Raw genomic sequence first — 14,773 nt, 5'->3', positions numbered from 1 at the left:
ATTTAACAAGTTCTCTACCAGCTTCCAAGGGTCCTCCTCTGAAAATCTAGGAATTCAGTGAGATTCAGATTTGATTAAATAGTTATTGAACAACAGTTAAGGAGGCGGGCTCTGAACTTTCAATATATTATTTAATTTCCACAACAGAATTAACTTTTATTTATTTTTAAACCATTTAAACAAAAAAATTAGGGGTCAGTGAGGTTAACTAGTTTGTTTATGGTCATACGCTAATGACTACCAGAATACAAAATCAGTGATTATTCTACCTATCCCAGCACCGTGAGAGTAAGACATCGACTCACTCCCTGAAATCAATCACAGAGACTTAAAATAAGTTTCCTACAGGAATATCATCCCTTTCTCTAAAGTTACACTTATTGTTTTTAAAAGTCTCTATGAATGTGGGGAAACCTAATCTAAATATCCGTCACGTATATTATTTTGTCTTCAACTTAAAAGTATAGGGGAGATGTTAAAAATTGGCCATGCTGATAAGAGTATGAGACATATTGAAATGTTTGGGATCAAGTGGAACTTTTGTAACCTTCACATTTATTTTGTGCACTTTTCATGATAAATTTCCTCAACTCTGGAATCTATTGAATCTGGGCAGTATAGTAGGTGGGGCCATATGAAATTGCCAATATTCAACCATTTTTGACCCAGAAAAAAGGCAATTTCATATGGTTCAAGCTAATATGTATATTTTCATATGTATGAAAATCCACTGAAAACTGCAGCATGTTGTACAGCTTGGGGTTTTTCAGGGCTCACTAGAAGACAAATTTAGCAATGGGATTTGGATTCGTTTTTCAGTGAGTCGTACTATAGCACATATGAGGCTAAAAACATAATGAAAATGAGAGCTGTTTTCCCCATTTGGTTCAATGATTTCATGATTTCAATGATGCCGATCTGAGTTTGCGCTGAGCCACTCCAGGCTCATAGAGAACTGGAAAAAGCGAAATAAGAAGGAACTCCCGGAAAAGATACATCGTTTAATTGTCCCATCGTGGATAAGTTCCATGTTTTTTATGAGTAATTTGCAAAATCCGATCATCCTTATGAAAGCGCTAGTGTGAATGTAAATACCAAGAAGAGTCGGGATGTGGGGAAGGAGCCCTCTTTAAGGGACTCTCATCTTGTTTCTGAAAATGACCAGACGCTGGCCTGCTTTATACTTAGAAACGAACTGAGAAGTCGAAACGTGAGTTTCGGAACCACATTGTAGCGTGTGTCTTTGGAGACGCCCACTCAACACTGATGGGGCTTCGGAATTTTGTGATGCCGTTGAGAGCTAGCAGCTATCCCCGTCAGGCGCTGAAGGACATTGTGTTCGTTGGGTCTCTGGATTACCTGCAGAGGGAATGGCGATTTCTCCAGAACTTCCCCCAGATGTACATCCTGCCTGTAAGTGTCGCAGTAAGGGGCAGGGAGTATTTATAATGGTAACAGTACTAACAGTACTAGGATTAATAATGACAATAAGAATAAACCAGCAGTAGCTTGCACTCAGTCAGTGCTTCCTGGTACCAGAAACTGTTCTGAGCAGTTTGCACGTATTAACTCATTGAACCCTCCAAATAACCCCATGGTATAAGTTTTAAAGATGCTGAACTTTAGGCACACAGGGTAAGCAACCCGTCCAAGTTTACACAGGTAAGTAGCAGGACTAGGATTTAAATCCAGACATATTTCATGTTTTATGTCACTAACCATGTTTATGGTCTTTATGTAAGAGAGTTTCTTTGCATGTCTAAATCTGATTCTGACCTAATGGCTAAGCCTAAGCGGATACCAGCCAGCCTTTGCGCTCTAACTTTCTCATCTTTTCTGGAGACTCGCCTTTTATGGAACACATAATGCCACGTGGTCCTTGACAGATGTATGAAAAGGAGGAATTCTGAGAAATGGATCCCTTATGCATATGTGGCCTTGTGGTTGTAATTGTATTTGCTCTGAACCTTCATAGGGCTGTATCTCATTATATGCCACCATTTCCCTGGATTAATATATATATGCAGTGTGAAATGCACCAAAACTTTAGATTTTTCAAGAAATAATGCTAGCAACAGATTAGGAATATTCTTCAAAAACGGTTGTCTCAAGAAACAAATTGTATTTGTTTTTTTTTTATGTCACCATAAATGTCCCTGCACCACTGCTTACTTTAGTCCGTAGAAAAGGAGGAAAGAAAATGACCAGGAGTCTCCAGATCCAGCTAGTGTTAGAAATTGCCAGTGTTAGCATCTCAGCCCCCTAATGGTGGGACCAGATCTATCCCTATTTCTCCACCAAACAAAAGAAGCAACTGCCACTTTGCTAATTAATCCAGGGTACAAATGCAGTCACCTACAAGCGAGACTGTGAGGACGCAGAATTGGCTTTTATTTATTTATTTATTTATTTATTTGCAGTTCACGGGCCTCTCACTGTTGCGGCCTCTCCCATTGCAGAGCACAGGCTCCGGGCGCGCAGGCTCAGCGGCCATGGCTCACGGGCCCAGCTGCTCTGCGGCACGTGGGATCTTCCCGGACCGGGGCACAAACCCGTGTCCCCTGCATCGGCAGGCGGACTCTCAACCACTGCGCCACCAGGGAAGCCCCAGAATTGGCTTTTAGATCTGGACCTTCTGCGATTTTTTTCCTTCACCACTGCTACCCTTACTCTGATTCTTTTCTTCCACGTGAGTCATCTAAGTGGGTTTAGGCTCCCCTCTCTCCACTGCACTTTGTCGCATCCAGACTTGCTCTCAGAAAGGACCTGCAAAATTCAGTCACGCTCAGATATTCATGAGCGATAAGGATAAAATTGTCAGATATCAGGTAACTAAGTCTTAAAACCAAGTCAGTGAAGGCTTTGGCTCAAAAACTTGCAACATCCACAAAAAGCCACCACCATGTACCCGGTTTTCTCTCAATAGGGATCTGCGCTCTATTCTGGAGACCTCCATGCTGTCAACATAGAGGAATGTTCCATGTGTGCTGTCTTATCCTCCCCATCTAAGTCATCCAGCAGCCCGGCCTTGGTGGACATGGAGCCTATCATGGCCACACTCAACATCAGATCAGTTCGGATTAGCTGCTCAGCCCAGACACCCTCAGAGCCACGTAAGAACAATACCGTGACGGGAAGAGGCTAGAGAGAATGGGATCAGGAATAATTAACTCCTCTCTGAAAAACTTTAATGATGGAGAGGAGGAGAGGTTGGGCCACATGACCTATAAAATCCCGTCCAGCGGGCTTCCCTGGTGGCGCAGTGGTTGGGAGTCTGCCTGCCGAAGCAGGGGACACGGGTTCGTGCCCCGGTCTGGGAAGATCCCACATGCCGCGGAGCGGCTGGGCCCATGAGCCATGGCCGCTGAGCCTGCGCGTCCGGAGCCTGTGCTCCGTGGCAGGAGAGGCCGCGGCAGTGAGAGGCCCGCGTACCGCAAAAAAAAAAAAAAAAAGAATCCCGTCCAGCTCTGAGAATTCTGTACTAGAATTAGTGGACAGTTCAGTCCTTGGGAATCCTAGTCAAATGAAAAATGATGTCCATCTTCTAAATGGAATGCACAGAACACTGTTTTTTCCCATCTTAAAGAAGATCATAGAGTAGTAAGTGCTGTTATTATTATGAATCAAATATCAGTGAGCATAGCCATTGGTATTTTATTATCATTAACAACAAGTATTATTATTGTTAATCAGCTCTCATTGGATCCTGTAGGTGTTCAGGTTACCATTCTTAGTTTTGTGATTGAGAGGATGAAGCACACTATTCTACCACACTATTTGTGGGCTGGACTACAAAAAATCTAGTCCAGTCTTTGGTGGGTGAACTTTGGTGGGTGAGCCAGCTACGTCACAGACCCTCACTAAACAACCAAACATCGCTCAGCACCCAGCATTTCAGGGTTTTTTTCAAATAAATAAATAATAATAATAGCAAAGCACTTCCTGAATATCAAAGTGCATTGAAAATCCCGACTAAGGAAGGTGAGCCCCTCTGCTGAGCTAATCTGAAGGTGTATAAAAATGCCTCTGTGTTCTGCACGTCAGTCCTTAGCTTAGCAATTAGGGTCACTCAGATTTACACAAGATTTGTGTGTGGGTTGAGTGTGTGTGTGTGTGTGTGTGTGTTTGCATCTTGCTTGCAACTTTCTAAAATTGGACAGAAAAGTATTCACTGTGTAGGCAGTATCATCAATGTAGAAATGAAAAATGCCCGCTCAGTAAAAGCACAGGGTAAGCTGACAACACCGTAAGCCACCTAGCTAATCATCAGGTGACTTGTCCTTCCTCTTATCATTTTCTTAAATCTCACATCCTATATAGGCTAAAAAGATATAAACCTATGATTTTTTTTTTTTGCGTGGTACGCGGGCCTCTCACTGTTGTGGCCTCTCCCGTTGCGGAGCACAGGCTCTGGATGCACAGGCTCAGCGGCCATGGCTCACGGGCCCAGCCACTCCGCGGCACGTGGGATCTTCCCGGACCGGGGCACGAACCCGTGTCCCCTGCATCGGCAGGCGGACTCTCAACCACTGCACCACCAGGGAAGCCCTAAACCTATTATTTTAATTCTGGTTTCTTTTATATCTGGTGATTCTCATCCTTTCACTTATTCATTTATTCATTCAACAAAAATATATTGATTTTGTATGTGTCACATACTCTGCTAAACTGACAGGATTGGTGGGAGGAAATACAGGAGAGAGGGGAAAAGGGTTGGGAAAAAGGAAGAGAAAATGAAAGAATGTCACAGTATTTGAGTCATCATGCAGTGTGAGTAGGTGCTCTCCCCAACGGCAAAAGGGAAAGTTTAGGGAAGAACATATTGTGTAGACCTGGCACCTTTCCTTGTGTGGATGTCATCGTACCCATTTGTGTGACAGGAAACAGAGGCCCAGACAGGCTCTCCTGTGCTACCTAACAAAGGTAGCAGCAGTAAAGTTACATTCCTAGCACATAGGAATAGCCAAGGACTGTCACTCAGAAACCTCACCCATTACTCCGGCATCACAGGAATCTACCTGGAGTTTGCATGTAGAAATTCCCAACACTCAGGGAAGCCTGTTTGGTTCTCTTAACCATTCTTCCTATCTCATACTAATACTCCTCTTGCAGCATCCCAAGCAGGTGGCAATGGGAATGCCCACCTCCAAGAATTATCAGTATAAAGGATTATGAAATTCTGGCAGGAGGGAGAAAACATCTTCCACGCTGAGCAATTTTCTTTCCCTTCTTCTGAGACAGTGGTTCTCAGCCAGGGGTGGTTTTGACCCCAGAGGTTGTCTGACAATGTCCGGAGACAGCCTTGGTTGTCAGAACTTGGAGGGATGCTATTGGCATCTAGTGGGTAGAAGTCAGAGATGCTGCTAAATATCCTACGGTGCACAGGTGCAGTATGTCGATAGGACCAAAATTGAGAGCTCTCACTCTGATATATCTGCTGAGCTTTTTGTGGGCTCAGCGGGCTTTCCCACATCTTCATGGTCATGACAAGGTTACACATAAAATCCATCTAGGACCACCAAGGCTATTCCATACAGTGGTTCACCAAGGGATGTTGGAGGTGGGGGGACAGCAAGAAGGAGGACTCTCCAAAGGACCAGGCCTCCTGGACATCCCCATGCAAAACTTTAGGTTTCTCACTGATGCTCTAATTACTGCCCTGTCACGTCACAAGAACAGGTTGGCAAACCTAGGTACTGAACTAAATAATCTGTGGCATAATCTAAACATATAACAGTAATTAAGTCTGACAACTTAATATGCTCTTGAAATTTAAACATACAGTAGTAATCTACAATTAAGCAATCTTTTGCTTAATAATAGCACCCTGCCAGCCTGGAAGAATTTCAGGTATAATACTGCGTACTACTAGGTAGCAAAAATATTGACATTAGTAAAATGTACCCAGGCTATGATCTGACACATATTCAAATTAACCGTTGCTCTACCAGAAAAGATGGAGTTGAGGCGGAAATTCTGTTGCTGTCCTCCAGCCAGTGTCAGAGCAGATATTTATGCAGTTGCATCAGCTGATGTGAACCTGTCTCTATCCAATAAGAACATTTGACTCTGAAAGTCAGGATATTCCAAGCCCGTTATTAGAGGGAACTGAAATCAGAAAGTGCAGCTCAAAGGAGAATTTTCCCCTTTGAGAGAAACGGATCTCAATATTGTATTGAAATTGTCAACCAAACCTTATGTATTTTAATATATATATAAAGGGCATGGGCATGGGCTTTGAACTTGGTGCCAATTTGGGTGTGAAAACCCATCCATCCTTTGCAAGCCATGTAGCCTTGGGCAAAGCATGTAGACCCTGAGTCCATTTCCTCATCTTCACAGGTGATCTAACTCGACTTAATTCACAGGTTTGAGGGCACCGTGGTGTCATTCTTACCTCCCAGCTCACAGCAGCCCGAGGGATCTTTTACAAATATTTATTGGATAATGGCAGTTTCCTCCTTTAGACCCTGTGATGGTGACTCAAGACATACAGGAAAATCACGTAGGGTCTTGCAGGCCAGTAGGGAGCCTGAACTTCCTCCTCCTTCAGTCTGTTTATACTGGCTCTTTCCTGCCTTAAGTTCCTCATCCCATTCCCTCTGTCTGGATGGCGTTTGCTCATCACTCAGGAGGACATTCCAATGTCAGAGAAGCCTCTTCAAACCCTATCTAAGGTCACCTCCCCAGGTCACTCACTAGCCCCTAAATGTTGGGTTTTTTCACAGGACTCATCACTATCTGAAAACATTTTGTATTTGCAACATACGGTATGTAACCGGGACAGGGACTGTTCATAGTCCTAGTCTGGAGTCGATACTCTTTAAAGATTTGTAGAGGGAGGAGAGCAAGGAAGGAAACGAGAATGGAGAGAAGGAAGGAAGGAAAGGTACCTAAAGCAGATAAAGCATCTTGCACATTTCTGAGAATAAAGTAGAATCTCATTTCCCCCAAGTCTCCCTGCATTATGAAAATCCCAGAAGTTTGTTTAGGAAAAACAGTTGAAGGTATTCAGATGCCATCAGCAGTAAGATTTCCCAGTAAGTTTGGAGATGTGGTCTCTAGCCACCACGCAAACCCTCCTCTTCAATAGATGCGTGGACGAGGGTTAGCCCCCAGGGCTTCTGTTTCCTCACCTGAAGCTAAAGGGTTTTGCTAAAGTCCTAAGGCCATTTCTAGTTCTAACTGTAAACTACACGTGTTGGGCTCCTCCTGTGGCACTTCCGTGTTTACTGTGAATCTACCTGGAAGCATGACTCAGAATTTTAGTGGCAATCAGAAATGTATTCAGCTCTAGTCTGCGTGAACAAGAAGTGGCTCTTTTATGGAATGTTTCCTGGGGAGATGGGAGAGGTGGTAAATACAGGAAGGCCCCTACATACGCACCTTCAAGTTGAAAACGTCCGAAGGTGCAAACGTGCATCTGGTTCCAGCAAGGAGCCAGAACCTCTGCCATCCGCGTCAGGCATGAGGGAAATGACAGCCTGCCCTCCGTCTCCTATTGCTGATGACCCTTCAGCTCTACCATCTCCCACCTGCTCTCTCTCCTCCTGTCAGTAGCTCTTCCTGCCTGTTCACTCGATGCCAGCCCCTGTGTGCCAGCTGTTGTACTGGACTACTGTACTTTTTAAGGTACTGTACTGGAAGATAAAAAAGGATTTCTTTATTTTCTGTGTTTTTTTAATGTATTATCTGTGTGAAAAGTATTATAAACCTACTACAGTACAGTACTATATAGCTGATTGTGTTAGCTGGGTACCTAGGCTAATTTTGTTGGACTTACGAACAAATTGGACTTACGAATGTGCTCTCGGAATGAAACTTGCCTGTATGTAGGGAACTTACTACATTGTAGAGCATAGCATTCTCTCTGGGAACAAAACCTCCCTTTGGATCTCCTCTTTCCCCCATCCCCATCTCAGTGGCCAGTTTCCCCACCCCCGTCCCTTTGTCTGTCTCTCAGGCTGTCTGTCTGACCCACTCGCTCATCTCACCTACCCTCCCCTACCACTTACCTGGCTTGGGAAACAAAAGACCCTCCACATATTTCACCTTGTTCAAGGCAGCAGAGAATCTGAATGACAAGCAGAATGTTATTTCCCTGTTATACACAGCATTCTCAGAAAAGTTCAAGAAAGGTAACCAGTAGTTTTAAAGCATAACTTTTGATGAGATCATCATGTGTTTGGTTTGGTTGTTTTTTGTTTTTTTGAATCAGGATCCTAGTTTCCTCTTTCTCTTTTCCCTTTTCTTTCTTTACCTTTTCTGGGGGGATTTAACTTGGAGACCAAAACTCTGGGGTCATCCTTGTTTTTGAACAGGTTCAAAACAGGTTTTGGACAGGTTCTCCTCACCTGTCCACGCGTGCTAGGGCTGTGTTCCAGACCAGAGTCGGGCATGGAATCTCTTTGGGATTTGAGGCTCACAGAGGGAGATGAAGGGCCTCACCTCCTAAGGCAGGAACTGAATGTGAAGACAGAGGCCCCGTGACCTCCCACCCCAGTCTTTAAGGAACTCCCAAGACATTAGGGGTTGGGGAGGCCAGCCAGAGTTGGGAGGCAGAGACAGTCTTGCTGAAGAAGAAAGAGACCCTCAGCCCAGAGACGATCTCCAAGAGGCAGAAGCACCAGGAGCCAGTGAGCCAGTCGCTGTGCCTCCACAGGCTCTCCTGGGGCAGCACCTCCTATTTATTCAGTTTCCTGAAAGTTCTACAAGCAAGTGGATGTGGTTTGAGGCACTGCCTGCCTGAGCCGTCACCCGGCACTCCCAGTCGATAGAGAATAATTGGATGTAACTTAGGCTGCGGATAAGCAACTGCAGGGAGAACATCACCCTTTTTGTAATTCACTTGAAGTGCCATTTAGGAAACATCCTACACACACACACACACACACACCCCAAACTTCTGGAAAGGAGAGGCTGAGGCCATTTTTTTTCTAAATATAGAGAAAGATTTGGGATTTGGGCATGAGAGTCACTTTGCTAAGATAAAGCACCAAGCGCCACGGTGTGCTTCCACATCCTTGTCTGTGTCGCAAGCCACTTCATTTGCATCTATCCATCTCATTCCTCCCTTGTTGCTGTCTGTGTCTACAGAGTGTACTTGGTGCTTCAGTGACAAGCCCAGGAAATCAAAGTACCGAAGGATCCCCATCCTCACCGAACTGAGTAAGTTGTGTTTCAAGGACAGAATTCAAGGGAGAAGTCTTTGTATCTGTATTTGATGTCCCAAGGGTGCCTTTAGGATCCACAGTCAAAGGACTGAGGACCAGAATGGAGCCCAGAGACCATTATGTGTTTGACTGGATGTTGTATTGGGCTTTTACCTGTTTGGTGACGTTGACATCCTCCAGCAGAGCCTGTCCTATCTGGGTGTCAGGGTGCAGGAGTAGCTCCTGCCTTCTCCATTCTTCCAGGGGAGGGGATGTGGATTTGAAAACTGCAAGAAAGGCTCTCCCTAAACCAACTTCTCTACCCATCAGACATCTTCCTCTCCTGAGGTGCTACCAGGGCAGGCACTACAGTGAGGCAAGTGAGGCCCCCAGGGTGTAGACTTTAAGGAAAGGCTCACTCTTGGGGTCTTTAAATTTTGTGTCCCTTGTGTCTTCTTAATCCCAGCCCTGAGTGGTGCTCTTCTAAAATGGAAATACTCCATACAGAAATAACAGGATGAGCTGTTATCTCTCATCAACACCTTATGGAAAATGCATGTATATGAAACTTGCCTAGACGTGAGGTGCCCTGGGGGCAGCAAGAAGGGCTGGGAAGGCAGGTGCCTGTGTGCATTGTTTGTGAGTCACCAGGGTAGACACAGGGATTTAATACTGATAATAGTTGGTGACCAAAATGGAAGTTACCAAAGAGGGGGTGGTACCTTTAACACAGTTTGGACCAACTCAAAAATGATCTCTAAAGCTGCTCCTGGGCGTGAGATTTGACTCGATTCCATAGCGTAGCAAACGTTTTAGTGGGATTTTTATGATTCAGCATGTGTAAGCTGAGGGAGATTTATACCAAACTAGATGAGCAGACCTCATAGTCCCAGAAATGAAGCAGGCAGACATAGAGAGGAGCCAGTAGGTGACACCGCCACATGATTTGGGAGTGGCAGTGCAGCAGGTGGGCAACAGTCTAGCCACCCTGGATCCCAGAACTGCAGCTCTCCAAATCCACCTTTGAAGATCTCAGATCCCTTGAACCTGACTTGTACCTGCCAGCCTATCTGTAACCACCCTAAAGCTGTTGGCTGCAGTTCTTATTTATATTTCATTTTTATTTTGCTACGCTTCTGAGCCATTTCTGACTCTGAGGTGTATATACACTGAGGACATTGATCAGAAGACTGTCATGTAAGTTAGAGTGGTCAGGAGGGACCAGCCAGCTTCTCACCGGCCTCAGAAATGCATCTGGTCACTCTCCAGGGACTTACAGCTTTGTTCAAGGAAAGACTTTCTGGCACCAGGCAGCGCCTGTCAAATTAGCCTAACAAATCACCTGCCAGCTCACTCAGTTTTCGTTCTTTGGCCAGCAAGAAAGGGTCACAGTGACATGAGAGCTGCAGGTCTGATGGCCAGCACTTTGGTACAGAGTGTACAGTGGCCTGCAGGAAAATGTCTGGGAATGCTGAGGCCACTGGTTTAGGATGACACAGCAAGATCTGGACAAAGGCTCCTGGGGTGTGTGTGTGTGTGTGTGTGTGTGTTGAGGGTTGGCAGTGCAAGAAGAGGAATGTATGTGCACATAGGAAATGTGGGTTGATACTAGTCATACCTCCTTCATCTTTTATAAAGATGCGTAGTTCTTGGAAGAAAATGATTCCTTAATACCAGCAGTCTATCACTTCCCCCAAATGTACTAAGGAATAATTTTAAGAATTAGAGACTAATGCGGTCTTAGTTAGGAACGTACTCTGAGTTTTATGTCCAGTAGATTTGTTTGGATCTGTAATATGACGGTCAAGAAGTTTGAAGGGTCTAAGACTTAATGCTGCTTGCAAACTAACAGGTTAATCTGCCCAGTTTCACGGATGTGGACAGAAGATGAGAGACCACTGGGTCAGAGACAATGAACAGTTTATTACTCACATCAATAGCAGTAGCCAGAGTATCATCATTTTTGTGCTGGCTTCCCAAGCCCTAGATCCCACAGGAGGACATGAAAAGGTCCAAGTGATACCTGGACCCACCATGAATTGCTTTGTAAGAGAGGAACCCTGAGCTTCGGGAACCAGCATCTTTTATAATGGGCAGTAAGCATGCCTTCCCTTTGCTCTGGTAGGAGATATCACTATCTTCCAATGCTATTCTCTATACAAACAGTTTTGAAGCAGTAATCTTGGAACAAAGGCAATCAGCGCCTCTGCTGTCCTCATAGAAATGACCGATTTCACTGACTACAGAGGCTGCCTACAGGGGGTCTGAGTTGCAGCCTGGGGCCAGCATAGGTTTGCTAATGGATAATTTGGCCACTGCTGCACAGGTCTGATTAGGATGATTCTTGAAGCCCTTGCTGCTTAAAGTGTAGTCCATGCATCAGCAGCAGCAGCAGCATCGGCAAGCTTGTTGGACATGCAGACTCTCAGGCCCCACCTTAGACCCAGTGGATCAGAATCTAGATTATAACAAGATCCCCAGTTGACGCATAGGCACATTAAATTTTGAGAGGCACTGATTAACCCATTCGGGGCCCAAATAACTCTAAGGACCCAAGTAAATACCACGCCAGCTATGACATAGTGTATGGAGAAAAAGACAATAACGGGGGTGAACAGATGTTCCTATTTATGTCTCTTGTCCCTGTGCGATTATGTAAAGTGTCCCCTTTTTCTTCCAGAAGTGTCCTGTCTTGAAAGTTAAATTATAAAGGGTGACATTCAGGACACTTGCTTGGAGAAACTGAGCCTGAGGTACAAGGATATCTCCTTGATGATGAAGGTCCCCAAGCGGGCTTCCCATCTTCAGGGGATGAAGATATTAATACTTGGAAAGAAAAAACTATATACTGAAGTTGAGGCAGGTCCCACCTTGACCCTAAAGTAGGCATCAAATCCTTTGAGCAATGGCCCCTCCTTGGCCTGCCCGGTCCGGAAGTCCTGTATTCTTCATCTTATCCACCTGCCTTTCCTTTTTGCCTCTTTCACTTTCAGAAAATCCTTCCAACATACACTTTATTGAACAGCTTGGTGGGATGGAAGGAGACCTCTCGGGAATGAGCCTGCACCTCAGCACGTCCTTTGCCACCGGCACTGTCTTTTCTGGCAGCTTCTTGGATTCCCTCCTGGCCACGGTAGGTGCGCTGAAGCCGAGGAGCCCCACGACCAAGCCCCTGCTGCGGGGAGAGTGCGTGGCTCAGGACTCGGGTGGATGATGCGGACTAACACCTCGCAATTCTGCGTGCTTGTTGATTTACCAGAAAAGCTTGTCCACGCACATAATTTCACCTTTGCTCATGACTACCGGGCAAGGGAAGCCAAATGCTTACATTTTTAAAATTAAAAATGTGAAGCCCTTAGAGCCAGAACACTCAATACCGGGAGGAATGAGCACATCCACAGAACCCTCCTTTCAGCTTCAAGTGCATCTTGGCTGACCAGGCTCTTTGGCGTCAGAGCTTGGGCAGTGATCCTGCTTTCTCTTCTCTCTAAAATATCCCCAAGCTATACAGAAATCATCCATGAAAGGATGTGGGGTTCAAGGAAAGGGCTTTGTTTGGCCTTTGGTGGTGTGAGTTTTATTCAGAGCTGAGTGCACTCTCCCTCCACGTTGCCCTTCTTGTGAGATGCTTTTTTTTTTTTTTTTGCGGTACGCAGGCCTCTCACTGCTGTGACCTCTCCCGTTGCGGAGCACTGGCTCCGGATGCGCAGGCTCAGTGGCCATGGCTCACGGGCCCAGCCGCTCCGTGGCATGTGGGACCTTCCCGGACCGGGGCATGAACCCGCATCCCCTGCATCGGCAGGCAGACTCTCAACCACTGCGCCACCAGGGAAGCCCCTGGGATGCATTTTTGACTGCACGGTCATTCTTTCCCTGAGCAGCTCCCTTGCATGGATTGCAGGATTTCCACGAGTAGAATCTATTCATTGCGTGAACGCCTATTGAACACCTTGTAGGGTGCTGTCCTAGGTGCTGAGGACACAGCAGTGATGAAACCGACCAATCTCTGCCCATGTGGAGCTCATGCCCATGGAGGAGGTTGATACACACATGACAAGTATTATGTCAGATAGACAGAAGGGCCACGGTGACGGGAGCTAGGACGTGTAGGGTTTGCGGAAGGCGTTGAAAGTTCAATAAGGCGGCCTAGGAAGGCAGCCCTGAGGAGGTGGTATGAGAGTCAAGTCCTGGGAACAGGAGAGCATGTGCCTTTCTTATCTTTGGGGAAGAAACATTCCAGGCAGAGGGAAGGTCAGGGGGGAGCATTCCCAGGGTGTTCAAGGAATCTGACTAAACCTTAGGAAGTCTGTGCGTAGCCATTTGTGAATGGCTGCCAGAACTCCCGCAGGGGAAATGCTTGTAAGCCCCTCCCTCACAGATGCCTCCTACCCGGATGTTCCAAGAGAAGGGCTGCAGAAAGGCTGAACATCTATGCACAGATGCTGACACAGCACAAGGCTCTGAGCACAGTTTGCTGGATTGGCTGCCTTCTGGAATTCTGCGTAGAAGAGGCATCATTCCTGAATCGTATAAGTGCCTCCGACGTGCAGTTTGCATTTTGGGGGGCGTGGTCAGGGCACGTGCGTCGTCCTTATGGCGTCAGTGGATTACGTTGCCCGGCTCAACTCTGTCCCCCTACGCCTTTCGGGGGAGGGTCCTCATAAACCCCAGTGAGCTCTCAGAAAGGCAATACCATGTCAGTGATCGTTTAACAGTAAACAGGCTGATGGACCACGAATTTCCTAAATTAAGCAGGATTCAGCCTTGACTGAGCCAGAGAGAGAGTCAGTGAGGGAAGTCAAGTCAGGTCAGGTCACTCTCCTGGGAAGGTAGCTCCGTCAGGGAAAGGATTTTAAAACCCTGCCTGTCATGGATACTTCAGTTACCCTGCCCATAATTGGGGACCGGAGTGTCAGGCAGGAGGTGACGTGATGAACTGGATCTGTCCGCAGGACACATTTTAGAAGGGTTTAAGGTCCCCGTTCTCTTCAGAGATGCCTAGACAGCAGGCAGCTTTGTGACTTAAACTCCAGCCTCGGTTAAACTCCACTGGCCCACACGGGTAGGAGCAAAGTCACAGACTCTGTTTCGACTTAGTGGGTGGAGCATGCTGGGCAGCGAGGCCCGAGAGAGTGTCCAGCACTATGCACATCCCATGAGCCAGCACGGGGAGCACGAACCTGGTGGTGAGGCTTCTCAACACTCAGCTTATGAGAGTGACCCCGCGACCTCTTTGAGGAGCGCCCCTTCCTCCCAGGCTGCCTTCAGCCGTTGTATCTCATTCTGCTGGAAAATGAAATGAGCTGTGTAAAAATTCAGGAGTCTATTCTGAGGCCCCATGGTGAAGTCTGTGGGAGAGAGAGAAAGCCACATATGGTGGCTTGGGATGGGGGACAGTCACATGAGGTCACAAGCCACATTGGACCCTCAGCCTGCCCTTGGGGACTCCTGGTAAGTGCCTGGTTTGGGACTGGCACTTGGTCGTCTGACGAGGCCGTGAGGACGGCAGTGGAGCTTCAGGGTAGAAGGCATCCTGTATGTCAAGGGGGCTGGCTTGGATCTTGAACTTCTTAATCTCTACCTAGTGGCCTCCTGCCCCAGCTGTCCAATCCTCGATGACG

General features: G+C 46.4%; 1 protein-coding gene across 1 annotated transcript in view; it reads left to right on the top strand.

Moving 5' to 3' along the window:
- Window positions 1-14,773, top strand: part of KCNU1 (potassium calcium-activated channel subfamily U member 1) — a gene marked incomplete at both ends in the record, with an annotated part of 134,890 nt that overhangs the window by 109,924 nt on the left and 10,193 nt on the right. The window contains 4 exons of the mRNA XM_082608689.1: window positions 1,189-1,413; window positions 2,927-3,113; window positions 9,097-9,168; window positions 12,146-12,285. Of these exons, the coding sequence (XP_082464815.1) occupies window positions 1,189-1,413; window positions 2,927-3,113; window positions 9,097-9,168; window positions 12,146-12,285 (624 nt within the window). The remainder of the gene's footprint in view (window positions 1-1,188; window positions 1,414-2,926; window positions 3,114-9,096; window positions 9,169-12,145; window positions 12,286-14,773) is intronic.

The sequence above is a fragment of the Mesoplodon mirus genome, assembly GCF_964341445.2.
Source record: "Mesoplodon mirus genome assembly, chromosome: 20".
NCBI lineage: Eukaryota > Metazoa > Chordata > Mammalia > Artiodactyla > Ziphiidae > Mesoplodon > Mesoplodon mirus.
Note: the sequence above shows the minus strand (reverse complement) of the source record. Positions and strands in the feature narration are given on the sequence as shown.